Below are 26,688 nucleotides of genomic sequence, written 5' to 3'. Positions count from 1 at the left end.
TTGGTAACATTTATCCAATTTGTAAGTTTGACCCAGCAATTCCACTTCTGAGAATCTATCTACGGATATATTTACGTAAGTATGAAAATTCTGCACAGAGTTATTTTCTACAGCACTGTTTCTAACAGCAAAGAATGAAAACAACCCAAATATTCATCAGTAGTGGACTGATTAAATGGAAATAGATATACATAATGGAATATTATGCAGCCATAAAAAAGAACAAGCCCAGTCCCTATGGATCAGTTTGGAAAGATCTAAACGTACCACTAAGTGAAGAAGAACAATAGTAGAACCGTGTGTGTTGCATGCCACCTTTTGTGTAAAAAGGGAGAAAAAATAAGAAATATTTGCAAAAAGAAACTTTGGAAGGATATATGGGACAACAAAACAATGACACTCAGAGGGCTATCAGACACATGGATGACAAGTGGGAGAGTGCCTTATTCATATATTGAACTTTGCGAATGGATTACCGTAAGAACATCTTGAAGGTCAGGTGTCAGTTCTGGAGACTTCTCTGTCAATAGCCCATTTCCCTTGGGGGCCTGTTTCTAGACAGTTTCCCCCAAACGGCAACACTCACCCTTTTCGCTCTGTGCCTCACGGTGCTGGTGCAAAGGCTGAGGAAGACTGTTCTGGAAATCAGGTGACCTCGTTCTTGCTCCATCCCAGGAAGCCTCACGCCCACTGAGCCACCATTGCCAAAAGCAGGGTCTCAGTGGTCCAAGTCGGGGACTCTATCATGTTTCGGGGCAGCTGTGCTACATCCATTCCTCTACTCTGCCGGGTGAAGCCCACTTACCAGGCGCTCCTCTCGGCTTCTGGAAGCAGAGGTGAAAACACACAGAGGCATCCCGACTCTCGTGAACCCGAGGTCACAGGCTTGCTCTCCTGCCTGAGCCACACCCGAGTTCCCTTCCAAGAGCTGCCCGGAGGTTGAGAGAGATGGGGCCATGGAACCCTCAGTGGGGAGGGGAAGGTGGGCCTTGGAGGCCTAAGTCAGCCAACTTCAAAGGGGATCCTGAGAACATCCTTTGGAATGAGATCACAGTATCCATCCGGTGAAACATTCAGGGTCCACAACTGGCCCCTGGGCTCGTCCAGGGGTAAACACAGAGGGTCTTTTTCTTGAGTGAGATTTTGGCTTTCACAATACACAGCGAGGCAGTGTTCTGTCAACGGTGAGGGCTGCTTTCCTCTCCAGACACTGGCTGAGTCCAGAAGGAGACACTGGGGTGATGCGGTGCAATCGGAACAGCACGGGTGCACAATGGACAGTCTGGTCACCTCTGAGGAGGGGACACCTGAGCTCAGACCTGGATGATGAGAAAAGCCAGGGAAAGCATTCCAGGGAGAACTTCCAGGCAAGCAAAACTTCTGGGCGGAAAAAAAGGCCGGAGTGGCTGGAGGACAAAGGCCAGATCAAGGCCAGGCCAGATCTGGTTGGACCCTTTTGGCTGTGGATTTTTCATTTCACTGGAGTTTGGATTTTATTCCAAATCCAGTGAGAAGACACCAGAGAGTTTCAAGCAGGAGACGGGCATAAGCTGGCTTATATTTTTTAAAATCACCCTGGCTGCTGCATGGGGGAACGATTTAGAGGGGGAAGGATAGAGGCAAGGCACCCAATCAGGGGCTTCCCTGGCGGTCCAGTGGTTAAGACTCCACGCTTCCACTGCATGGAGCACGGGTTCAATCCCTGGTCGGGGAACTAAGGTCCCGCGTGACGCATGGTGCAGCCAAAAAAAACAAAACAAAACTGGTCATGGGATTTCTCGTGAACTTGAACATATTTTCTCATTTTATAACCTACACACATTTTACTGCACCAAGCTCAAGTGTGCATCATGATGTGTTTTTACACATGATTACACTTGGGTAACCACCCCCCAGATCAGGATGGACGACGTCTCCAGGTGCCCAAAAGGGCCCCCATGGTCCTTCCCAGCCTCTACCAGCCTTCCACCACTCTGATTTCTGTCACCCAGACCTACAAGTTCCTATAAACGGGCCCATACAGAATGCAGCCTGGTTTCTTTACTCACAATGATTTTGAGATGCTTCTAGGATGTTGCCTGGATTGACAGTTCATGCTGGGTAAAGGACAATTTGAGTTGAGAGCACTCGTCCATTCTCCCCCCAGCGCTGTCAGCCCCCGTGATGATGCCAGCTCAGCGACCGAGAAGCTATGCTTGCCAGTGACCACCAGAGGGCAGTGCGACCCCTCCACTGGCCCAAGCTGCCCGCAGGTGCCACCTGAAGCCATGCCTGGAAACAACACTGCAAGGATTCCGGAAGCATCTCCTTCGGACTGAGCCCTTGCTTCAGGGATTGCTTCCCTGAAATTGCAGCGCCATCGACGATGTGTTCAGGCCCAAGAGTTAAGGATTAATTGACCGGCTGCAGCCACCATGGGGCTCCCAGTAGAGCACAGCATGGTGGCCTCAAGAACCATCAGCAACCACAGGGCCAGGAAGCACTTCTTCCCACACTCAGCCCAGCTTTAAAAGTTAGCTGCTCTAATGCTTCACAGTACCATTGTCATAATAGTTTAAATTGTTGGACAAAATGTTGGGATTTCTTTTTATATCCAGAAGTTCATTCGAGGATGGTGGATAAGCCAGCTCCAGCCAAATGCTAATTTTAAAATTCAACCATAAGTATTTGGCCAAAAATGAGTATTTGGTGAACTCTGGCTGCAGGGGAGAGGGGGTGTCTCTTTGCCCTTGTTGCCACCTCCCCACTCCACAGTATCAGGACCGCAGAAGCCCAGCCCTCCCCTCTCTCGGCCCTTGGATCCTACTGACCACCTAGTGTGGTTGAATGGGGAGCTACACACACAAGCCCGGCTTCTAACATTTATTAAACGCCTACTGTGTCCCAGGCACCGGGCTGAGCCCTTGACCTGCATTAGCTCCTCTCATCCTTACAGCCATGCCAGGTGCTGTCTGGAGAGGAGGGAGAGCAGGTGGTTAAAACATGGGCCTGGGGTCAAATCCCAGCTCTTCCTTTTACTGTTTGTGGGAACTTCACCTCTCTGAACCTCAGCTTTCTCAGCTGTAAAATGGGGGTGACAAGAGAACCCACCTCACAGATTTGTTGCCAGCACTGAATGCATTCAGACATGAACACTTTTTGTTTGAAAGCCACTTTTTTGGTCACTCCACAATAAGAAATGCATATTATATTGAGACCCAGTCTAACACAGATACGTGTGTGTGCATATAAATACAGGTGTATGTATATTATGTGTGTATAACTAAAATATGTTTCACAGGGCTTCCCTGGTGGCGCAGTGGTTGAGAGTCTGCCTGCCAATGCAGGGGACACGGGTTCGGGCCCTGGTCTGGGAAGATCCCGCATGCCAAGGAGCGGCTGGGCCTGTGAGCCACAACTACTGAGCCTGTGCAGCTGGAGCCTGTGCTCCACAGCAAGAGAGGCCGCGATAGTGAGAGGCCCGCGCACCGCGATGAAGGGTGGCCCCCTCTCGCCGCAACTGGAGAAAGCCCTCGCACAGAGACGAGGACCCAACACAGCCAAAATAAAATAAATAAATAAATAAATAAATAAATAAATAAATAAATAAAGAAGGAAGAAACTATTAAAAAATATATATATATGTTTCACAAAGCAATGCTGACCCATAATACTATGATACGTCCTGTTATCTTCCATCCTGTTCTATTTTTGTTTTAAATGATGCATGTCACAATCCACTAAGTTTGGAAAATACTGGTTTAGAAAAAGGCCCGGCAAACCATGTTGTTTTCAGAAGTCCCATTTTACAGAAGAGGGAAACTGAGGCCCAGAGTGTTGTGGCTTGCCTATGACCTCACAGCCAGAAGGCTGGCAGAGTTCAGACTCCAACCCAGGATCCCTGACTCCTAAATTAAGGCTCTTGAGTACGAGATGCAAACTGGCGGCTCACAGGCCAGATCCACCCCTCAGATAAATTTGATTATTAATATGTTCTCAAAATCTGATCAAACTATATAGAACTTGGGAGATGTAACTCAAAATCTAAATTTTCAACTTCTCCCTAAAAAAAAAAAAGGGGCAATCTGGCAACATGGGGCCTGCATGCACACGTGATCAGCAAGAGCCACACTGCAGCTGCCCCTTTGAGCTGCTACACGCTGCTCTCCAGGCTCGCCCATCTGCCACAGTCTCCACCATGCCCTACCGTGTCCCTGACACCGAGGCCAAGCATCAGTTGCCATTTATCATCACACATGCCAGCTGGTTTTTTCGTAGTGGAGAAATATTTTTCTATCAAAAAAGGAAAAACAAAAACTAAACCAAGGAACCAACATGTTTCAAGGGGAAAAAAATAGATGCACAAATGTCTTCTCACATATTTAAATACAAAGAAAACATGTCTATGTCAATTTTATTCCCAACCTGTTTCACTGATTTCTATTCCCTGACTTGTCCAGGAAGCAGAGTTTGTAACCCCCATCTTAACCACTACCCATTATCTACCTCTGTCTGTTTGGTCCACAATTGTGTCCCCAGCACCTGACACTGCTTAGCCAAGAAAAGGTGCCTAATTAAGAATGAATGAAAGAGTGAAAGAGTGAATAAATGGCTTCTATACAAAAGCTCCTCCAGTATTAACAAATATACAGGGACTTCCCTGGCAACCCAGTGATTATGACTCCGCACTTCCACGGCAGGGGGCCCGGGTTCGATCCCTGGTCGGGGAACCAAGATTCCTGCATGCTGTGCTGCACAGCCAAAAAAAACCAAATATACGGTAATGGTTAGGAGCAGGCATTTTTTGGTCATCAGACAGCTCAAGTCCCACTTCTGCCACTAATTAGCTGTGTGACCTCAGGCAGCTTCCTCAGTCTCTCTGGGCCTGATATCCTCAGCCGCAAAATGCAGGTTATTAGGGTACCATGTACATAAATGAACAGGAATGTGAAAGATGCTGAATAAATGAAGTTCCCTTCTCCTCCTTCAGTTCATCAAGGTGAACCGAGGTCAGTACTCGATTGTGTTAACAAGTCGCCTGGTACCCAAGTGACCTGGCCTTGGATTATCTGCTGGGCCAGGGAGGCAACGGTTTCCCATTAACATCACGCCCTGAAAAGAGAGCCCTGGGTAGGGAAAGCCCTGGGCCAGATGGCAAAGCCAAGGGTTTGATCCCCAGGCACATCTCTGGGTGAAAACTGGCTTTTTCAACATCCAACCATTCCTCCCGCTGCTTACCTTCCTGAACTGAAGAGGCTGGAAAGCTGAAAATTCAATTTCCCAGATTCCCTTGCAGCCAGGGGTCTGCAGCATTTAAGGGCCTACCAATCAGCTGTGTCCACAATACACCTGGACTTGTGCTGAGTTAAGAGAGTTGAAAGGGCTGGGCATGGGGCACCAGCCTGCAGGTGAAGACCAAGGCAAAGCGGGCGTGGGTCTGGCCCCAGAAGCTGACTCAGCAGTGGCTCCCCTGGGGCCCAGTCCTGCAGTGTGGCTTCCTCAGCCCTCCCTGTGATTCTGTAAATACTCATAATGTGTCAGTCACACGCCATCAGGGAAGCAGCTAGATCTGGCCCACGTCCTTGGGGTAGTTTATTCCGAGAGTTAGACCTTACACGTTATCTGTGGGAGGAGGTAGAGAAGTGAGGTCTGAAAAGGGACTTCTGGAGCCACCAACGGGGCCATCTGAGAGGCCAAGGGGTCCGTCTAGCCGCCAAAGTGAGGCTGCAGAGGGGCACTAGTAGAGAAATCGATGGGGAACCATTACCTCTGCAGCCAAACGTCCAGTGACAGGCGAGGTGCTGAGGCCCAGGAGTCAGGAGGAAGACCTGGACACAGCCGGAGGACAGCAAGGACACGCTGGAACCTGCTGGCACAACTGCAGCTATCTGTCACCACATCAAACCGCAGCGACCTTGCAAGAGCAGAAGCTGCTGCTTCCTTTCCGCCTTCAAACTCTCACCCGAGTTGGTCTTTCGGTCAATTCGAACTTGGAACCCTTCAAAGATAAGGATTCTGGGAAACGTAGTCCCAGCCTAGCCAAATTGACACAGCTGAGTACGGACCAGTTGACGTACTAAACCCTTCTGCTTTAACTAGCTGGGTGAATTCTGCTCTCGAAAACTGACCTGATAAAAGATACTTGTGACAGTTCCTCAGTGGGTGCTTGTCAACATCTTTGTCAACTCAAGGCCTTTTGTTTGGACAATTTCCCACCTTAAGAATCTGCACCAGAAGCAGCCTGAAACTCACTTTCCCAACTTCCCTTGCAGTTAGACTGTAAGCATGTGACCTAGGCTCAACCAATCAGATACACCCAAATGGTACCCAGGCTCAGCCAATCAAATACATCCGGATGGTACTTAGACTCAATCAGATACACCCATGTGGAACCTAAGCTTAGCCAATTCAGATACACCTACAGGTGAAAGCAATGAAAGTGGATTCTGATGCATGGAATTCAATTTAGCAGGAGGCGAAAGGAACATAACCAGTGTCACTAGTGAGAGTTGCAGTGTCTGGGCCCAGTGACAGTGACATGAAGGTCCTGCGATGTAATTTATATATTGTTCATGGCTCTCTCCAGCCCTCCCTTCCAAAGATGTGCAAGTCACTTATCATTTAATAAATTCCTTTCCTGCTCAAACTACCTAGAGTGCACTCTGTTGTTTGCAACCAAAAACCTGACTCACCTCTAAATTCATTTAACCATCAAGTCTCAGTTTCCCAACCTAGACAAAGAGCAAAACAATACCCACCCCATGGGCAGTGGAGTCAGGGAGAGGCGTTTTGTAAACTTACCACGGTGCCACAGACACTGGGGCAGCGTCTTCTGAGGGACCACTGCACTGGGTTGTAAGTCAGGCAGACTGATTTGAATCCTGGCTCTGGCACTGACTGACCTGTTGTGTGACCTTGGGCAGGTCAATTTCCTCATCTGGAGAATGGGACTATGATTAGTGCCTCGTGGAGTTTTCATGAAGACCAGGAGATTCCAGCACAGAGCAGTCCCCCAGCACACAGCTCAGCGTGTGGGACATACCCACCCCGGTGATACTGGAAGGAATAGGAGTGACCTTTGTCTTGCTGGATTAAAAAAAATGAGCAATAATATAGGTGGTGTTCCTGATGTACCCTGATGTGACGGGGGCCTGTGAATGCTGAAGTTTAGAAAACATTTATATGTTCAAAACACAACCCTGACTACACTTAAATCATACACTTAAAAATGGTTAAAAGGGCAAATTTTGTTACATATATTTTGCCACAATTTTTAAATAAAAATTAATAATGTAATATACCAAAAATCATTGAATTATATACTTTAAATAGACAGATTTATGGTATATGAATTCTCTCTCTCTAAAGCTGTTTAAAAAAACCAACCACCCTGGCTTCCCATCTCCTTCGGATCATAATTCAAGCCCCGACTTCTCTTCCCTCTCTGATCTCATCAGCCCCACCTCCACGCTGAATCCCTCATTCTGACCTCACTCGCCTTCCTCCTCTTCCTGGAAGATGCCAGCCCCACCTCAAGCCTTTTGTATTTGCTTTTCCTTCTACCTGGAATGTTCTTCCAACCAGGTTAGAGGCTCTGAGCTCTGGCTGCCCATCGGGATCACCTGAGGAGCTTTACAAAGCCCCACCTCGGAGAGTCAGATGTCATTACTTGGGGAAGGAGGGTGGTGTCTGCTTTGCTGTTTTAAATCTGCCCAGGTGGGGACTTCCCTGCTGGTCCAGTGGTTAAGAATCCGCCTCCCAATGCAGGGGATGTGAGTTCGATCCCTGGTCGAGGAACTAAGATCCCACATGCCGCGGGGCAACTAAGCCCGCGCGCCACAACTACTGAGCCCGCAAGCTCTGAAGCCCGTGCGCTGTAACTAGAGAGAAGCCCGCGCACCGCAAAGAGGAGCCTGCGTGCCGCAACCAAAACCCAACGCAGCCAAATAAATATATTTCAAAAATAAATCAATCAATCTTCCCAGGCACTTCTAACATTCAGCCAGTGTTAATAAATCGCTGCCCTAGACATCATGCTCAGTCCCCACCACGTTTACATTTCAGCTCAAAGGCCAGCTCCTTCGAGAGGCCATCCCAAATCAATACCATCTACCTCCCCTCCGTACCCTGCCTATTTATCTTCAGTCAGTCTGTTCTACCTAGGATTCTATCATATGCGTATCTGACTGCTTCCCAGTGAGAATGTCAGATGGATGAGGCCAGAGGCTGTGTCCCCCCAACCCCCCCACCGCTTGGTCCAACTCCGGCTCTGGGGGCTGCAGTTCTGCACGGATGCCACCAGGCGGCGATAGTGCCCAACTGCGTTCAAAGTAGTCCCAAGACCCACCAGGCTGGCTGTGCCTGCCCCATCCTGCCCTGTGCCTGGCCATCGCTGAGAGGAAGGAGCAAGGACCACGGCAGAGAGCATGGTGTCCTCCTTCTCCTCATTCCTAGACTCAGAGCCACTGGGCCCTGAAAACACTCCACCCAGACTAAAGTCAGAGGGAGAAGGCCCCGCTGCCCTGTCTGGAAACTCCAAGCCCTTCCCCTCTTACCTGGCCACTCACCGAGCCCCGGATGCAGCTGCTTGGGTTGACTCCCACGGGTCCCCTCACACAGCTCGTGACTCGCACGCGAGGGACCTGCAGGTCTGTTTGCCATGGCCAGTGTCTGCTGACACGCCTAATATCCATCGACTGGGAGCTGTAACACATGCCGTCTCCTTCCACACGACAGGTTCCCACACCCACAAAGAGGCACAAAGCAGCTCTTGAAAGGTCCTCTCTAAACCAGCCCCGTTTTGTTCCTTTCACAGCACCAGTCAGTGATGGCCTGCGGGCCAAATCCAGTCCATGCCCTGCTTTTGTCCAGCCTTGAGCTGAGAAGTGTTTACATGTTTAAATGGTTGGGGGGAAAAAAAAATCAAAGTAATTTTGTGACACATGAAGATGAAATGACCAGGGTGTGCCTGGGCACAGCCAAGGCCCCACACTGCCCACGGAACTCCTAGGAGCTCAGGCCCCCATCTTGGCCACGGAAAGGCAATTCACTCCCCTCCCACTGTTTTTCCAAGGCTGACCCAGGATTTCCCTTCTGTTCTACATCTCTGTCAGTAAATTCCCAGGAACTGGACTTCCCAGGAAAGCACCCACTAGGGGCCCTTTATTTATAATGTGCCCGCCACCCATGGAGATGTTGTTCCAGGATTTCCCTTCTGTTCTACATCTCTGTCAGTAAATTCCCAGGAACTGGACTTCCCAGGAAAGCACCCACTAGGGGCCCCTATTTATAATGTGCCCGCCACCCATGGAGATGTTGTTCCAGGATTTCCCTTCTGTTCTACATCTCTGTCAGTAAATTCCCAGGAACTGGACTTCCCAGGAAAGCACCCACTAGGGGCCCTTATTTATAATGTGCCCGCCACCCATGGAGATGTTGTTCCTAACCTCTCGTGGCCCCGTCTCCCGTGTTTGATCGGGCAAACGTGACACGGCCATCCTGACCAAATGGAAAACTGCATCGAGGACGACCAAGCCATTTTTCCAAAACAGTTTAATTAAAAAAAGGTGAAGAATCTGAAAAAACTGGGGGGTGGGGGAACCCAAAAGAGCATACCGTGTGAGTCCACTGGCTCAGTCACAAAGAAACACCATCATCAAAAAAGATATTTAAGTTTAATACAAATTTTATACAAAGAAAATGTGAAAAAATACTTCCATATGCTAAAAGCAATTATGCTTCACAAATAAGGCCAGCTAGGCTATTTTTTTTTTTTGACAACTGCAATTCACAAATGTTCTTTCTCTCCTGTTTTCTTCTAATACTCTTTTTATTTCTTCTCTAATATGGGTAACTAGCTGGAAACTGTACAGTTCGCATCCTCTTATCAACAATGAAGAGAAAGGAAACGAGACTAAAATGTACAACAGAAGGTACTGGAATGATATCGTACAATTAATTTTTCTCATATACATACATCACCTTTTTGCTTTGTTCAATGCTTCTTGTTTTACACAACATACAAAATGGTACTACAGCATACGTAGTGTAACAGACAGCACGGCGGTGTCCTGCGTCCTCTCACACTGCCTTTGTTTCATGCTGACATAAAAACGTAAAATTCCATCATATAAATAATACATACATGCTTCATCCCAGACTGAAATGTCCTCCGCGTGCGTCTTGCCTTTGACTTCTCACTTCCGCAAAGCACGGCCCGTCTCTTACCAAGTGGGTGTGAGTGTCTTTAAAGGAACCACAAAGTAAAGAAAAGATCTCTCTTTGTTTCAGAGCTTCTGACTTGAACGCTTTCTAAGTTCTTCCCTTCTGCAACTGAGCTGAGCAGGGCTTGTTTCTAGTTGATATTCTGTAAACAAGGACGTTGGTTTTTTTTTTTCCCTTTTATAGGAGTAGAGTCTTCATGGAAATCACATAAAATAAACGAGCTCCTCCACACATCCTACTGGTCCAGAGAGCTTGCCTTTTAAAACATGATAACACAGCATTTGAAAGGGGCCAATGGTTGGATGTGATGTGCCCACGACAGCACCAAATCTGTGCCGGAAATTCCTGATCCCAATGTGCTGTGTACAGACATACGAATGGAAACAGCTCACTTTCCCCTGGGCATCCCAGGGTAAGGACCTGTGTGCCATGGTGATCCCCACGCCCTCTCCATACCACTGTGACAGGCGGGCTGGCTGACCGTCCCTTCTCCAACATCCAAACATTCTTTTTGTTGTTGGGTGTGTTTCTTTTTTTTTTTATTGTTTTTCTCTCTCTCTTTTTTTTTTATAAGTTAAAGTCAATACAAATATAAAAAGGGGAAGGTACTCTAGGCTCAATGACATCCACAAATTGTACATTATTTACATCTAAAGCATAGGTTTCATGTGGGTGGAACAGTCCTCTGTCAAGGCTAATGCTGGACGTGACGTAGTGTGGGCTGCCCTCTGTGCCAGGTGCAAAGGCCAAGTCTGAATGGCTGGCATCCTCCAGTCTGAGGGTGGCGATTCTCCTGTCTCACATTTCTTTGCTGTTTCCGGTTTTCCTGGTGTCTGGTTTTTTTTCTCCTCCATGGGATGGGTGACTTGTGCCCCAACGTGTCCCTAGTCCCAGAAGGTGTCCAGCCGAGACTCTTTCGGGATGAGGCTCTTCGAACTGGTGCTGGCGTTGTGCTCAGAGCGTGCCACTCCCCGTTTCTCATCACTGCCGCTCCAGCAACTGGATTTACTGCTCCGGGAATGGTCTGGGTTGGGGGGAAGTCAACCGGAAGGCAGGTTTTTAGCATTCCTGCCCACTTCCAGTGGATCGGAACCATCCCTCTATGCGATCTGCACCTGCTCCCTGGTACCACCTTCCCCGCCCGACTCCACACAACACAGATGGTCAAAATCCTGCCACCATTTACTGCCCTGAACTTGTGGGTCTGTGGCGTACACGGGCACAACTTATTTTTTTAGGATTTAACCAGAGCTGATTGGGAAAACAGGAAGGAATCATGCTCAGAGAGAATAAAGATGAGTGGGGACAGGTTCGAAGTTATCGAGGAAGGCACTACTTGTGTGGTACCTGGGACCAGGCACCCCTCCTACATGACCAGACACCAAGCACCCCATGCCCTTGTGTCCTACCTTGGCCACTAAAAGAAGGCACTGAAATTTGGCATTCGATCTACTTACTTCCGTTAATGGAGTTTCTTTAATCAGTTTATAGGCAACTTGGAAAACAGACTTATAACCAAACCACCCGAAGCAGAGGAGAGAGCACCAGAATGGTGAAGCCCAGCTGGGCTTAACGGTGAAGACCCACTGGCTCCCAGTAAGGACAAGCTTAAGGGTCACTGAAGGATGCAAGAACCAGAGTAAGACCTACGGGAGCTTCAAGGACACGTGCGCCACAAGGAGCTACATCGTGGCTGAGTAAGATATGAGGACACTGAAGGAAGAGCCAAGTCAGGTGTCTGTCCAACTGTGAGACGGCCCCAGCCTGCAGGCTCAGCGGGATGGCTGACTCTAAGAGACCCACCAGCACATCACTAAGACCCCATCATATCTTAGATCATTTACCCAGTTCAGACAGATTGGGACAAAAATTTCTTTTTTAACTTCTTGAGGTGGGGTGATAATATTCGATTGAAAGAAGTCGGCTGTCAAGCTTAGAGACAGAATTGGAGTGAGGGAGCAAGGGACCGTATCATCGCCTAGGGGGCGACCTTTCTGGTGATACGGCAGGCATGTATGTGGTCCTGAGGTCTGTTTCTGCAAGATAAGTAGTGAAGAGAATGATCAAAGGATCTCCCAAGTAACATATTCATTCAGGAGAGAACTCTTCTTAGTCACTTGCATCTGTGACCAAAAGGGGGCAGTACTGTGGTGGGCAGAGCCGGGGTGGGGGGGGCCAGGATGGAGCTGTCTTACTGATCCTGAATCCACCTCTTCTTAAGCGTTCTTCCCTATTCGTGATGCCTACACCGTCAGTTCTCTGGAAGGTCAGTGATACAGCTGGTTATCACCACACGGAGAAAATCCTACAACAATGCAGTCAAGTCACACTGAGTCTCCCCCAGCTCTGCTGAAGGCGGAGACCAGCTGGGCCACTTAGAAGAAACGGGAGCAGGGCTGAGCTCAGCACACAAGCTGCATCCCAGAGCGAGGCTGGCCACCTGAGTAACTGCAGAGCCTGACTCCTCCCACGGACCGGACATGGGGCGGTGGTTGATTCGACCCATCACTGCAGAGGACAATGGGTGTTAGTCTAGGACCTTTTATGAAAAGAGCGAGGATGAGGCCCCTTCAAGAAGCCAGACCGGGGACTTCCCTGACAGTCCAGTGGTTAGGACTCCACGCTTTCACTGCCGAGGGTGTGGGTTCGATCCCTGGTCGGGGAGCTAAGATCCCACAAGCTGAGCGGCGTGGCCCCCAAAAAAACTCTTTTTCTACTGCGGTTTCCGATGGCCACCAGAGGCAAAGCTAAGAAGAAACAAGGCAAAGCAAGACCCATCACTCAGGAGAACAGGAGAAGACACGCCCACAAAGAAAAACACACACAGACACACACAAAACGAGCCTTCCGCGCGCCGGGAGAAGCTCCCCGGCAGCTTTCGTGAGGCGGGGTCATACTTACACTTCTGGGCTGGGTAGCTGGGGTGCGGCTGGTGGTCTGTGCTGGTTGGGATAGAGGCAGGTTGCTTGTCACACCTGTTGCTAACTGAAGAGATAGCACAGGCAGCCTCAGAGTCTGGCAGAGGGCTCAAATCCGCACAACCCCAAGGCCTCGCTACTCTGCTCAGCAACAGGCTACTGGTCTTAGCGCTGGGTGGCTGCTTTGTTGATGTCCCCCTTTTCCAACTTAATGCATTCACAGGAGACTAAGGCTTTTAAAAATGCATATTAAACCATGAACAGGATCACGGGACATAGCACGGCATTACAGGTGGGAAATATGGCGTACAATGACATAAAAGCAACTACGTAAAGCCATAAATTCGCAGAATTTTGAAAGCAAAATTCTAGGAACCACTAGCTCTGCCAAGAGCTTAATTCATCCAGGGCAAGGGGAGGCACCAGCACCACAATTTAGGTGGAAAGCTCCACCCAAGGAATCCAGATTATTCTGGGCAAGTAATCACTAATCTACTGCCAAGGCTGATTGACAGAACAGGGAAGAGAGGGCGACGGAGGTGCATGTGGTGAGAAGGACTGAGGAAGAGGCTACAGATGAGGTATCAGTGGGCCACTCCTCAGCCATGACGGAAGGACACCAACAAATAATATCTGAGATGGTAAGAGTCTAAAATGTGTGATGGGAAAAGTGTCTCAATAAAATAACCGTCATAGTGAAGAATTTGGGGGAAATCACTGAAGGTATGATAAAGGAAACATTAAAAAAAAAAAACAAAACAGAAACTCCAGGGAAAAGCAAGGCTACATACAAAGGTGGAAATGTAATCACATACACATCTGCAACAAACAGCACGATCAGAATGATGGAAACACAGATTATCGTATGTCAGTTTTTTAGGCTCAGCCAACAGCCGAAAGTGAGAAGACCCAACTGAAGTTACAGGAGAGGGTGCACATACATGTTCTCCACCTTGGTGATGGGAGAGTGAAAGTGGGAAGATGGCAAGTCTGGATATGACAGGGGTAGGAGAGGTGAGGGAGATGATGGGCGCCAAGAGAGGGGGCAAGAGATACTGTCCCCAGCTGATAGAACAAGAACTAAGGAGTAAGTGTTTTACTTGACCAAGGTAACCCACAGGCATATCAAACAGTGACACAAGTCGTTTGGGAGGAGGGGGAGTAGAGAGGTGATAAAAGACCCCAATTCTCATCTCTAAAGAATTCTCATTCTTTAAAGCCAGAAGTCAACAAGCAACGTCTAGATAAAGTCCAGAAATAGAAGTATGGGGAAACAGGTTATTTACATTATTTACAAATAAGGAGGTTAAGTGCCAGATGTACCCAAAGACAGCCATGGAGACTGGGACTAGGAACTGTTTTTCCCAGTACAGTTTTATTTTCTCTAACTATAGTCTTCCCTTGGTGTCAGGGATGGTACAGGGGATTGGTTCCAGGACCCACCACAGACACTAAATTCCATGGACACTTAAAAGTCTCATGGTCGGCCCTCCATATCCAAATCCACGGATTCAACGAACCACAGATCGTGTAGAACCGTATTGACTATGGGAAAAAATCCACGTGTACGTGGGCCCGCGCAGTTCAAACCCGTGTTGTTCAAGGGTCAACTGGATATGCATGCATTGCTTTACAATCTTAAAATGAAGAGACAAGTGAACAGGAAAGGCCCACACCCACCCCGAGGAAGCTCCTACCCCCTACGAAACCTTCCTCCCCTCCCGACTAGACCCTCGTCTTAACCAGCCTAGTTCCAGAAGACTATAAAGAGCTCAGAAACCTCAGTGTTTGTAAAACCTTTGTAAAGCCCACGTTCCTCCACAAGATTCCATCTACACTGCCAGCAAGCAGTGAGCGCTAGCAGAAACCATTAGACGTAAGAGGAATCAGAAAACGAGCCAGTCTGTCTGCTCTGACGCCAACCATCACCCAGGGTGCTTTGGTGAGTAAATAGGGGAAAGTGAGAAGCCTTGAGCTCGCTGTCCTGACCTGGCCTCCAGTGACCTCCCGCTCAGTTCCCTTCGGCCCACACTCCAAGATAACACGGCAGCACTGCCTGAAAAATGCTTTTTCCTCCAGCTGCTGACAATGTGGGACCTTTCCCCCTCCCTCCCTGCCCCACCCCCATCTCATCATTAGCCTCCTCGGGATGATCTTCTCCCCACTCCCCACCCCCGGCGCCAAGTCACCAGCATCTTCCAGGCTCCTGGCCTCCTCTCTCCAACTTCCCTTTCTACCCCCTCGGACACCAGGGTGCTTCAGGTCGAGGAGGAGGGGGAGGTCAGCCAACAACGGCCCATGGGCCAAATCCAGGCCAGTGCCTGTTTTTCCAAGTACAGGTTCACGGGAGCACAGGCCCACCCATCTCTTTGTATGTCGTCTGTGGCTGCTTTCATCCGACAACGGCAGTCGAGCAGTTCTGACAGAAACTGTGTGGCCCTCGAAGCTTAAAATATTTACTCTCTGGTCCTTTACAGAAAGTTTGCCAACCCCTGGGCTAGGTAACACCTCCTCCACCTCAGAACTGGGATACGATGGGTCTCCCAACCGCCTTCCTGCACGCAAGCTTCCCTGTCCCAACAGATTCCATACTCCCAGGGCATCACTGATCTTCCCAAGGCCCGTTAATCTTCCCACATGCATGGATTGTACCACTTTGCTGCTCCAAAACCTCAACAGCACCCCGTCTGCAGCAGTATTTCCAACTTGAGCCCTTCTCACTCCACCTTTGCAATTTTGACACGTCCACTCAGTTCGTGCTTTTATTTTAAACTCATTTTCAACTTAAGTCAAACAGAAACTCTTATATCATCACCAAAAGCAGGAAAGCAATAATACCTGCCATACACAGAAGACAACTCTACAAATCAACATAATGAAAACCAAACTGCAGTAGAAAATTCTAGGTGGGTGCCATGCTGCTGAAATTAAAAAAGACAGATATCAAAAAAAAAAAAAAAAAAGAAGAAGAAGATATCAAAGGGATGAAGAAGATACCTTAGCACCAAACTGAACTTGTTCTCAGAGATGTAACCAGAGGACTGAAGGGGGAGTGAGAAGTGAGTTTTTTCAACAGGTGGTTCAATCGTATTTAATGCCAAGTTCGTGAAGTCAGCTCGTGCCACTCCCCCTGGTGCACTCCGAACCTGAATCCCACTTTCCAGACCTTCGGGAAACTTTCTCCAGCCACCCTAACAAAGGACATCCCTTCTTCCTCTATGGACTAAAAGAAAATGCTTGGTTTTCAGCTGAAGAGAATGACCCGGCAGAGAGAAACATCCTAGAGCTGAAGGACCTTGAATTAAGCAGAACTGTCCTCACTGAAGACACCTTCTTTGAACCCTTCTGGAATGCCCTCAAACCGGTTTAGGAGGGTGCAGGGGAAAGGCCCTTTGGGCTAGAAAAGAGGACAGCTCAAACTGCACAGAAGGGGAAAAACCAAAAGTCAGTGTCAGATAATCCCCCAAAACAGCCTACCAGGTTATCCCTCAAGTGGAAAGGGTTTTACAGAAAGATCATCTACCTAAAAATGTTCTTTTTTCCTCTGAATGCTCAAGTACCCTCATCCACTAAATGCAGGCGTTGGGACCTCAGGGATAGTTTCACAGTTTCATTTCCTGTGGTCATTTCTCTGAGGGCAGAAGAACTGCCCAACCCAAATGCATCTTCTACGCCACCCCAGGTCAGCAACGGAACCCTATGTCTTTGATGTGGAACCCCAAGAAATCAAACAAGTACAGGTAAATCCTGATCCGTTTGGAGAAGTGCCTGAAAGCCACCTTGCCCCGCCACTCCTTCGCCCCCGCTCACCCACCCAGGGCACCCCCAAGCATCCCTAAGGACCCACAGTTTGAAAATCACGGCCCTACACCCTTCAGCTTCTCCCTCTGGCTTCTCCTCATGGCTCCCCTCTGCCTGTGTGGACCGTGAGAGCACCATCTGCCCACCAGGGGGCAACATACCAGAGCCTTGGTTGGAGCCTAAGAGAATGGAGGAGGGCGTCTCCCTGGAGCCAGAAAGGTCGAGGGTCTAGAAATACAAAAAGAGAGAGATGGAGGCAAGGCACTGGGGCCAATGCAGCCCCCCACCCCAGGAAAGCCCAGGGATCCATGGGGGCGCTCGTCACGGCCCCTACAGCACCCTCGTGCCCTCTGCCTGGCGTGCTCAGGTGGGGGAGGCCAGGTCAGCCAGGGGGCCCTGCACCTGTGCCCTTTTTCTGCTCTACCTCCCCAAAACACAGCACTGGGGGCTCCTCACTCAACTCTAGAGCCGCGGCTTCAAGAACACTGGTCCTCGGCCCCCCTCCCTGACCTACCGCCCACCCCAGATTTCTGCCACATCCCAAAAGGAAGCACAGCCGTCCCTCAGTACCCGAAGTGGGATGGTTCCAGGAGCCCCCAAGGATACCAAAACCTGGGGATGCTCCTGCTCCTTCTATACAAAAAAGGCCTAGTACGGTGAATACAGTGGGCCCTCTGTATCCAAGGATCTCGAATCCATGGATTCAACCAAACATGGATGGAATTTCGGTTGGCTGCATCCGAGGATGAGAAACTCACGGATACGGAGGGCTGACTGCATATTACATCAAATTATTATCAGTTCACTTTTACTTCCCCTTAACCTCTTACTAGGCAATAATATCAATGAAATCAGAAGGGTTTTAACTGCTGGGATGACTTGCTTTTCTCCTAATAGACATGAAATAAATACATGACGACTACAGATGTAAAAAATGATCAAGGTGCCACCTAAAGTAACGTTTGCGTGCAATTACGTACACCACACGCTGGGCAAGTAGGAGGTGGAACCTGTGTGTCCAACAGAGCAGCCACCAGCCTCCTGTGACTACCTGTATTTAAATTAATTATAATTCAGTAAAATTTAAAATCCAGATCCTCAGTCACACTAGCCACGGTTCAAGTGCTCAACAGCTACATGCGGCTAGTGGCTCCCACACTGGGCAGAGCAGATACTGAACATTCCCATCATCTCAGAAGGTTTGGGGACAACGCTGCCCTAAACACGCACCTTGTGAAAGAAAAGGAGCCCTGCTAAGACTGTCACCCCCACCTGCAGCCTGAAGACAGACAAACCTCCCTACAGCACAGGACCCGCCGGGGTGGCGGGCACGGGGATGGGTCTGAGACTCTGCGTGGCCCAAAGGCATGTGGGATGGAGACTCACCGAGCCACCGTCCTTGCTTTTCTCGGCTGGCGTCTCCTTCTCTTTCGAGGTGCTGGTTTCCGGGGGGGCTGCCTGCGTGTTGGAGGAGGCCCCCTGGGATGACTTGTTTAGTGTTTCCGTGTTCACCTCGGCGTCTGCTTCCTGCTGAGGCGCGGTAGCTGAGGGCGAAAGGGGACAGAAGCCAAGTATAAGCCGAGCGTGGTGGCTCCCGGGCCCACGGGGTACCCCGTTCTGCGCAAACCACCACCTGTAAGGGACGCAGCTGCCACCCAGGCCCACTCAGGGCACAAGCACAGGCCCAGGGTGGCTGGACCAAAGCTTTCCAGGCGCAGGAATTCCAGACTGGGCATGAAAATATGTTCATTTCGAAGAGTCTGTGATTCAAGTTTTATTAAATCGTTCTGGAGAGAAAAGAATGTTCGTGAAACAAACACCCTGTAAACTGCTGTTCCAATTACTCACGTCATCGTTCCTAATTTTAGACCAGTTTTCACCCCATGTTTTACCCTATTAACAGCAGAGCTGAGCGCTTCTGACAGACCACCCGGGCCACAAATCCTGAAATATTTACTCTCCGGACCTTCATTAAAAAAAGCTTACCAACCCTGGCTCCAGAGCTTCTCAAATTTGGGTCATTCGTGTATCACCTTTGAAAACCTTGCCGATCCGTAGATATACTCCCTTATCATATTATTTATGTTACTTGTATTTATTTCATTTATTTTTGGGTGCGCTGGGTCTTCGCTGCTGCACATGGGCTTTTCTCTAGTTGCGGCGAGCGGGGGCTACTCCTCGTTGCAGTGCGCGGGCTTCTCGTTGCAGTGGCCTCTCTCGTTGCGGAGCACGGGCTCCAGGTGCGCGGGTCCCAGCAGCTGTGGCTCGCGGGCTCTAGAGCGCAGGCTCAGTAGTTGTGGCACATGGGCCCAGCTGCTCCGCGGCATGTGGGATCTTCCTGAACCAGGTCTCAAACCCGTGTCCCCTGCATTGGCAGGCGGATTCTTAACCATTGTGCCACCAGGGAAGCCCTGTTATTTGTATTTAAATAAATTATTTGAAATGGAGACTTTTATTTCTAAGCATAGAAATCTAATATTAGCCATAAATAAATGCTAACTGTAAAATAACCACTAATAAATATTATTAATAAATTCTAACTACACAGTGTTTCCTGCTGGAGTCTCCTAGCCTGGCATCTGCTTGCTCTGTATTAGAAAGAGATTTCAGGGGACTTCTCTGGTGGCACAGTGGTTAAGAATCCGCCTGCCCATGCAGGGGACACGGGTTCGAGCCCTGGTCCGGGAAGATCCCACATGCCGCGGAGCAACTAAACCCGTGTGCCACAGCTACTGAGCCTGCGCTCTGGAGCCCGCGTGCCACAACTACTGAAGCCTGCGCGCCCAGAGCCCGTGCTCTGCAACAAGAAGAGCCACCGCAATGAGAAGCCCTCGCACTGCAATGAAGAGTAGCCCCCGCTCGCCGCAACTAGAGAAAAGCCCGCGCGTGGCAACGAAGACCCAACGCAGCTAAAAATAAAATAAATAAATAAATAAATTTATATAGAGAGATTTCAAAGACCGATCAGTTCCAAACCAACGCTTTTTCCTTCACGTGAGCACTGGGATCGCTTATTTAACGCTATGAGTCCAGGATGGGCTCCACTGTGGGGGGCCGTCCTGTGCATCTGGCAGGGTGTTTATTTAGCAGCATCCCTGGCCCCTGCCCTCTCGATGCCAGCGGCACCCCCCTCGGTTATGACAACCACAAACGTCTGCAGTCATTGCCAGGGTCTTTGGAGAGGGGACAGAGACAAAAACTGCCCCCGGTGGAGAACCAACCACGGCAACTCACATGAAACTAAAGTGATCATCACAAGCCCCGCACCGTGGCGAACACTGTGGCCAAGGAGAGCAGAGGTTCGAAACACCTGTGTCTGGGGTCTCGGCTCCACGCCTGTGTGCTGCTCTCTCGTGTGTAAGAGTCACACAGGTGGTGAGCGAGCATGGCGAGGGCCCTGTGGTCCAGGGGGAGCCAAGAGCCCGCCCTCCGCAGCCTGGGCCAGGCGGTGCCCCCGGGGCCCTACCTGACTGGGTGCAGGACTTCATGTGCTCCGGCCAGTGGGCCTGCTGGCAGGGGTAGTCACAGTAGCTGGTGTTCCAGCAGCAATAGAAGATGGCCTCCTTCTTGCAGTTGGCGCACCACTGCTTCTTCTTGGTCTCGTCCACCGCCTGCTGCTTCTCCAGCTCCAGCTGCTTCTTCACCTCGGCGATGAGCCGGTCCCGCTCCTGCTCCAGGCTCTGCCGCATCTCAGCCATGGTCAGCTCTGCCAGGGGAGGGGAGGGGAGGAGGAGGAGGGGGAGGGGAGGGGAGGAGGGGAGGGGGGAGGGGAGGAGGGGAGGGGGGAGGGGAGGAGGGGAGGGGGGAGGGGAGGAGGGGAGGGGGGAGGGGAGGAGGGGAGGGGAGGGAGGGAGGGGGAAGGGAGGAGGGGGAGGGGAGAGGAGCGGATGCGGCTTCATCACCCGACGTCCACCGGCTCAGGACGTGGGGTCATTCACACCAGGTCAGAACATGGATTCCAACAGACTCGGGTGTGGATCCTGTCTTGGAGATGCCCTGGCTGTGTGATACCCCCTGGGTGAGTCACCCAGCCTCCCCGAGCCCCAGTGTCTACATCTGTAAGATGAGCATCCCTCACGCTGACCAACAGAGCTGCTTGTGATAATGAACGTCAGGTGCCAAGGATGCAGATAAGGGGGCCCCATGGGGATTCTGCAGGAAGACCTCAAATAAACCCTTGAAACGATTTCCACTAAACTCACTTTGAATGTTATCATTAGTATAAGCCTTTTTTTCTATCAAATACTTACAAAGCACCTACTATCTGTAGGCACTGTTGTAAGCACTTTATAAACATGAACTCCTTTAATCCTTTTATACTACTAATCCTATGAGGGAAGCATTACTATAATACCCCTTTCACAGATGAGGAAACAGAGGCACAGAGCTGATAAGGGCAGAGCTGGGGCTACAACTTGGACATGCTGTCTTCTTGGTGTGTGGCTCTAATCTACCAGACAGGGCATCGTGACTGATCATTAGGCTAATGAAACAACGATCAAACTGCCCACGCTACTGAGATTTCTCTCAATTTTACATCAGACAACAAGTGCAACACCTGGGAGCAACCTGCACACTGGAATAAAAGAAAAATAAACGGTTCCTCGATTCCTTAAAATCCTCTTCCTGAAATTAAAAAAAAAAAAACAAAAAAACACCCTCCAAAAAAACACCAATAAAGAAAATTAACCCCTGGTAAAGATAAAAAGCACTTGTATCCAGACACAACATTTCCAACACTCCCAACTGCCTTCAACATGTATTTTTTTCAAATGTGTGGCCAATATTTTTAAATGAAACGATTCTGCATCAAAATAGATTCCTTGACTTTACAAGAGAAACAGGAAGAAGTGACAACATTCCAATAAACTTCCGGAAGGAGCAGGGCGGGGGCGGAGCTTTCCTGGTGGCTTCCGAAGGACTGGAGTTTGTGTGATTTAAACAAGTATCACCTGCAACCAGGTGGGCACCCCTGGGTCTGCCTCCCTAACAGAACCTCCCAGTTGCCAGCGTTCTGACTCTGAGGCTGATACCACTCAAGGGTCTGAAAGAAACTGCTCTGCCTTTAGGGGGGAGACCCTTTTACAATATCCCCACAGAGCAGTAAGCGAAACATCAATCTATCTACAATCCATGGACCAACGCTCTCTCCATGACGTGGGGCACACAGGAAGTATCCAAGACCTTAAGATGCCTGACATTCAGTGGTTACGAGGAGGAAAGTCTGGAGCCACAGCGCCCAGACGTGAACTACAGCTGTGTGACTTTGCACGTGCCTGTGCCTCAGTTTCTGCTGGAAATAACAGACCCCTTTTCATCAGAAGGGTCTCTGTGAGAATTAGCTAATTCATGAAAACTTCAGCCGGTTGCTGGAACAAGGTCAGAGCTCATAAGCAGGAGCTGCTACCAAGGCTGTTGTGATGACTTTGTTGCTGACGTTGGTATTCTGAAAAGAGGAAAGGAGGGTTCCCTCCAGCTCCAGCCTTCATTATCTGGTTTCTCCAGGTCAGACTCTCCAGGATGCTGTGGTCTCCCCACCAGTGGTGCATCCCCCTGCCCTACTTTGGATTCAATTCACATCTGGGCCGAACGCCAGAGGTGCCAAGAAGCTCACATCCAGAACCTTCCTCAGTGCAGACCAAGTCAGCAGGACTTACCCAAGTTGTGTTTCATTTCTGAGAGCTCCTGCTGGTGCAGCCACTGGAGCTTCTCTATCTCAATCCTCAGCCTGCGAATCTGTAAGGCGAGAGAAAGACTTTTTACAAAGTGCATCCGGGTGCCTTTTACCAACAGGGCTCGGAAGCTCCAGCTCTCACTACAGGGTTAACGTCATGTGCTGAGGCAAAGAGCGGGCAGCCTGTGCTGGCCTCCCCACAGCGGCAGTCAGAGAGGTGGGCGCCAGTGGGTTAACCCAAATCCGGGAGAACTTCTGCTTCAAAAAGCCAAATATGAGTCGGCTGTCTGTTCCAAGAAATGCTCTAGGAAAAGCCACTTAAAGTAAGAAAAGAAGACCAGGTTTTCATAATCAATAGTATGTCAAAGGTTTGATGAGGATTTTGGTCTAAAAAATGAAACAACAACAAATAAAAACAAGCTTTATTGTATCTCTTACCTAAGATTTTGGGCAGGGGGGGTGCATGATCATTCTCTTCAAAGTCCAAAGCTTAACATTCCTGGAAACCATAGGGTATTTTGGGGGGTAGGAGTAAATTTGGGGCCCAATTCATTTGGAGGGAGGAAGATGTAAACCCAATGTGAACTGATACAAGGCTGTTGGCAGTGCTGAATAATCACGATGGTTCTCAGCTGGGATGATTTTTGCCCCCCTCCCTCCCTCCATGACACTGCAGTGCCTGGGGACGTTATAGGTTGTTCTGGCATCCCGGGGGTAGAGGCCAGGGATGCTGCTAAACGTCCCAGATGGACAGAACGGCCCTCACCACAGCGAATCATCTGGCACAAACGTCAGTAGCGCCAAGTTGAGAAATCCTGATTTATCAAACACAGTGGGAACAACTGTACTGTTTCACTGCAGAAAACATTGTATCTAATTGTGGGAGGGGGCTGCATATTACCTCATTAAAATCTGGAAAATTCTGGCACATATCTGGACCCAAGGTTTCAGGTGAGACATTAGGGATCCACACTTTCAACTCCACGCCAGTTAAAATGAACAAAAAGGAATGAAGTATGGTAGCAGGTGGGGGTGAGGATGGGGAGGTTTTTCTAAGACAACATTTCCCCTTCTTGTTTGACATCCCAGCGCAATCATAAAGAGGGTCACATCAGCAAAAATACCCAAGGAGATTCACCATTTCTCTTGGGACCTCCCTTAAACCTTTACATTCACGCGGTTCTCTGTTGAAGGCCTATAGGGACACCTTCCTGGAGATTTTTTCCTCTTCGTCTGGGTGCCAGCCTCACCCTGCCAGGTCCTCACAGGTCAATGGCTCTGCATGTGACTCCCCCCAGTTTTCCATCATGACTTTCAATGACCTCTAGAAGTCCTGCCATTGTCATTTCCCGCGGTGACCTGTTTGCATCTGGCTTGCAGGGAATTAGCCTAGGAGGGAAATTCAGGGAGGCTTTTTTTTTTTTTTTTTTAAATAAATGGTCACTTCCTAAGTGGACATTTCAACGTTTTAAGCACGCTCTTCTCTAAGCAATCACCTAAATTAAGGAGGCTGGGGATACACATTCGTGGACAACAAGGATCACTTGTATAAAAAAGGCCAAACTTTGGGAGAAGATGAAGGAGCCAATTTTACGTGGGGTCAAAAGCACTATTGTCCAGTCTCACCAGTGGGAGAACAACTCAAGCTCTGGTTTTGGCTGTTGGAGTAGAAGTGAAGTGATGGCACAGAGCAGGGTGTGTCTCCAGAGCACCAGCTTCCTAGCAAAGTGAAGAAATACCCTCACCACCAACCCCCATCAGCAGAGCGAGCCTGGTGACCAGAGACAGGACCCGAGAGGGATTTCCAGAGAAGCTTCTTCACGGTGCCCCTACAGCAGCCCATAAGACACTCTTAGCAAATTGGGAATGAATGTGTCATCTCTGACCTCGGCTATTGTGCTTCCAGTAGTGTTTTTAGAAAGGTCGTTATATATTTCCGTCATGGTGCCTTTTATTGCATCCATCATCTGAAAGATAAAAACAGAAATGATTCAGGTGATCGCTTCCCTGAGGCTTTTTCTAGATGACATACATCTAAAATCTATCTGCATAAAGCAGCGGTTTCTCCGCTGGGGGTGATTTTGTCCATCCTGGGACACTTAGCATTTTTGGTTGTCATGGCTGGGGGTGGGGAGGGGGAGAGGGGTGCTGATGGCACTGAGGAGGTGGAAGCTAGGGATACTCAAAACGCCCTACCGAGCTCAGAACAGCCCCTGCAACAAAGTTATCCAGCCCCAAATGTCCCTAGTGCCAAGGTGGAGAGCCTGGTATGAACCAGACAGGGTAGGAATCACCCACAAGTTCCCTGTCCCATATCATGGGAGTAGTTCATAGCCATAAAGCGAATTTATAGCCACAGGTTAAAGTGGGGAGACTGAATTTGGCCCCAAGATGGTTTGGCCAGCATAGTGGGCTTGAGGGAGAGATTGTTTTGTTGCTGTTGGTTTTTTAAAATTGTTTCTCCTTTAAAAAACTATCATTTTATTGAGATATTCATATACCATACAATTTACCCATTTACTATGTACAATTTAATGGCTTTTAGTCCATTCGGTGTTGAACATCCATGACCACAATCAATTTCAGAACCTCTTCATTACCCCAAAAAGAAACTCTGCTCCCCCTGAGCCTTCCCCCCCCCAATAACCCCATCACCCCCCCAGCCTCTGATAACCACAAATCTGCTTTCTTGTCTCTAGATCCAATCTAGATTATTTCATATACGTGGACTCACACAATATTTGATCCTTTGTGACTGCCTTCGACTTAGCAGAAAGTTTTCAAGATTTCTCTGTGCCGTATTCCTTTTTAGGGATGAATAATATGGTCCATTGTGTAGATCTAGCTGGTTTGCTATTTTAATGCTTTTGGTCGGGGCATCCACTGCCTTTCCAGTTTGTTTCCCATCTTCCTTTTCTTTAACTATTTGACCCCTGAAGGCATCAGCAAGTCTGTGGCAGCAGCTCACGTCCACGCAGCAGGCACCCAGGTGGCTGCTGACGGAATGTGTTTGCAGGGTGGGCTTCTCTTCTATCTCCCACTTGTCCACTGACCTCCCACATCACAGGAGGAAGAGGAGGGGACAGGAGACGAAACGAGGTCTCAGATCTGGCCTGGCTGCTGCCGAGGACCCCCTGTGCTTTACAGTTTCTTCCAATTCAGTAAAAAGGCAGGACAAACAGCACCTTCACATCTGATGCCCGAGATCTGTTCCCACCATTACATCTTCCCATCCACAACTCTGAGCCTCGGTTTCCTCATGTATAAAACAAGGATAATAACAGTGCCCCCCTTGTAGAGTATGCACAAGGATGAAATGAGAAAACCACAAGAAGACTGTGGTTCAGTACCTGCCGAGGAGTGGGGAGGTGCTGAACCACAATTCAGTGTGGTTCCTAAAGAAATACCTGTTTGTCTCATTTTCACAGAAAAATTAATTCACTTGAACAAGTAATTGCAAAACTGCTCCCAACCCCCAAAAGAGTAACCCCCAATTCACCCCAAAATGGGAGGAAAATGTATAAAGTATCTGTTGAGATTTCCGCCCCCAGCTTGTTGCAGGTGCCACAGGGGGGACACTGCCAGCAAAAACACTTTGTGCTTTATGGTCAGTCACTCTGTATGGGCCTCCTTACCCACATCCATTTAAAATATTAAAACAAAATTGCTTTACAAGAAAACTTCAGAAAGTGGATGAAATTCAATACTTTACTAATGCCATAGTTACATTCCATTTTAAAGAAATCATGAATTTGCGGACTGACCTTCATTCTTACTTCCAAATATAGCAAAGAAGCCAACAAAGAGCCCTTCTGCCAAAACACACAAATCTGGGTCTTCAACTCTGGGTCACCTCAGACACAAGAAAGTTCATCAGCTAAAAAACTATGTCACTGTGTTCATTTTCCTAGCTGCAAAGGAAACGTCTGTCAAAAAGTTCATTCCTCAATTTTGCTCTAAGAGTGAAGGGGGCGACAGTAGGGGATGGAATAAAAATGGCTGCAGGAGCTGAGAGCACTGGTTTGGCGCGAACCACTAGCCAGGGCCGCAAAGCAGCCTCAGTTTTCTCTTCTGTAAATAGACAACTTGGAC

The 26,688-nt window shown here is 49.0% G+C and overlaps 1 protein-coding gene across 16 annotated transcripts in view; it reads right to left on the bottom strand.

Moving 5' to 3' along the window:
• Positions 1-9,634: 9,634 nt before the first annotated feature.
• Positions 9,635-26,688, bottom strand: part of ZMYND8 (zinc finger MYND-type containing 8) — a 130,453-nt gene continuing 113,399 nt past the window's right edge. For 12 of the 16 annotated variants that reach the window (XM_068565303.1, XM_068565306.1, XM_068565313.1 and 9 more), the window contains 7 exons: positions 24,483-24,563; positions 22,580-22,658; positions 20,389-20,628; positions 18,309-18,466; positions 17,084-17,150; positions 13,105-13,188; positions 9,635-11,227 (listed from right to left, as the gene is read on the bottom strand). In XM_068565303.1, coding sequence (XP_068421404.1) covers positions 11,088-11,227; positions 13,105-13,188; positions 17,084-17,150; positions 18,309-18,466; positions 20,389-20,628; positions 22,580-22,658; positions 24,483-24,563 — 849 coding nt within the window. In that variant the 3' untranslated portion in view covers positions 9,635-11,087. The remainder of the gene's footprint in view (positions 11,228-13,104; positions 13,189-17,083; positions 17,151-18,308; positions 18,467-20,388; positions 20,629-22,579; positions 22,659-24,482; positions 24,564-26,688) is intronic. The other 4 variants (XM_068565312.1, XM_068565314.1, XM_068565316.1 and 1 more) reach the window with 1 other exon arrangement.

Source organism: Eschrichtius robustus, chromosome 16, assembly GCF_028021215.1.
Source record: "Eschrichtius robustus isolate mEscRob2 chromosome 16, mEscRob2.pri, whole genome shotgun sequence".
Lineage (NCBI taxonomy): Eukaryota > Metazoa > Chordata > Mammalia > Artiodactyla > Eschrichtiidae > Eschrichtius > Eschrichtius robustus.
Note: the sequence above shows the minus strand (reverse complement) of the source record. Positions and strands in the feature narration are given on the sequence as shown.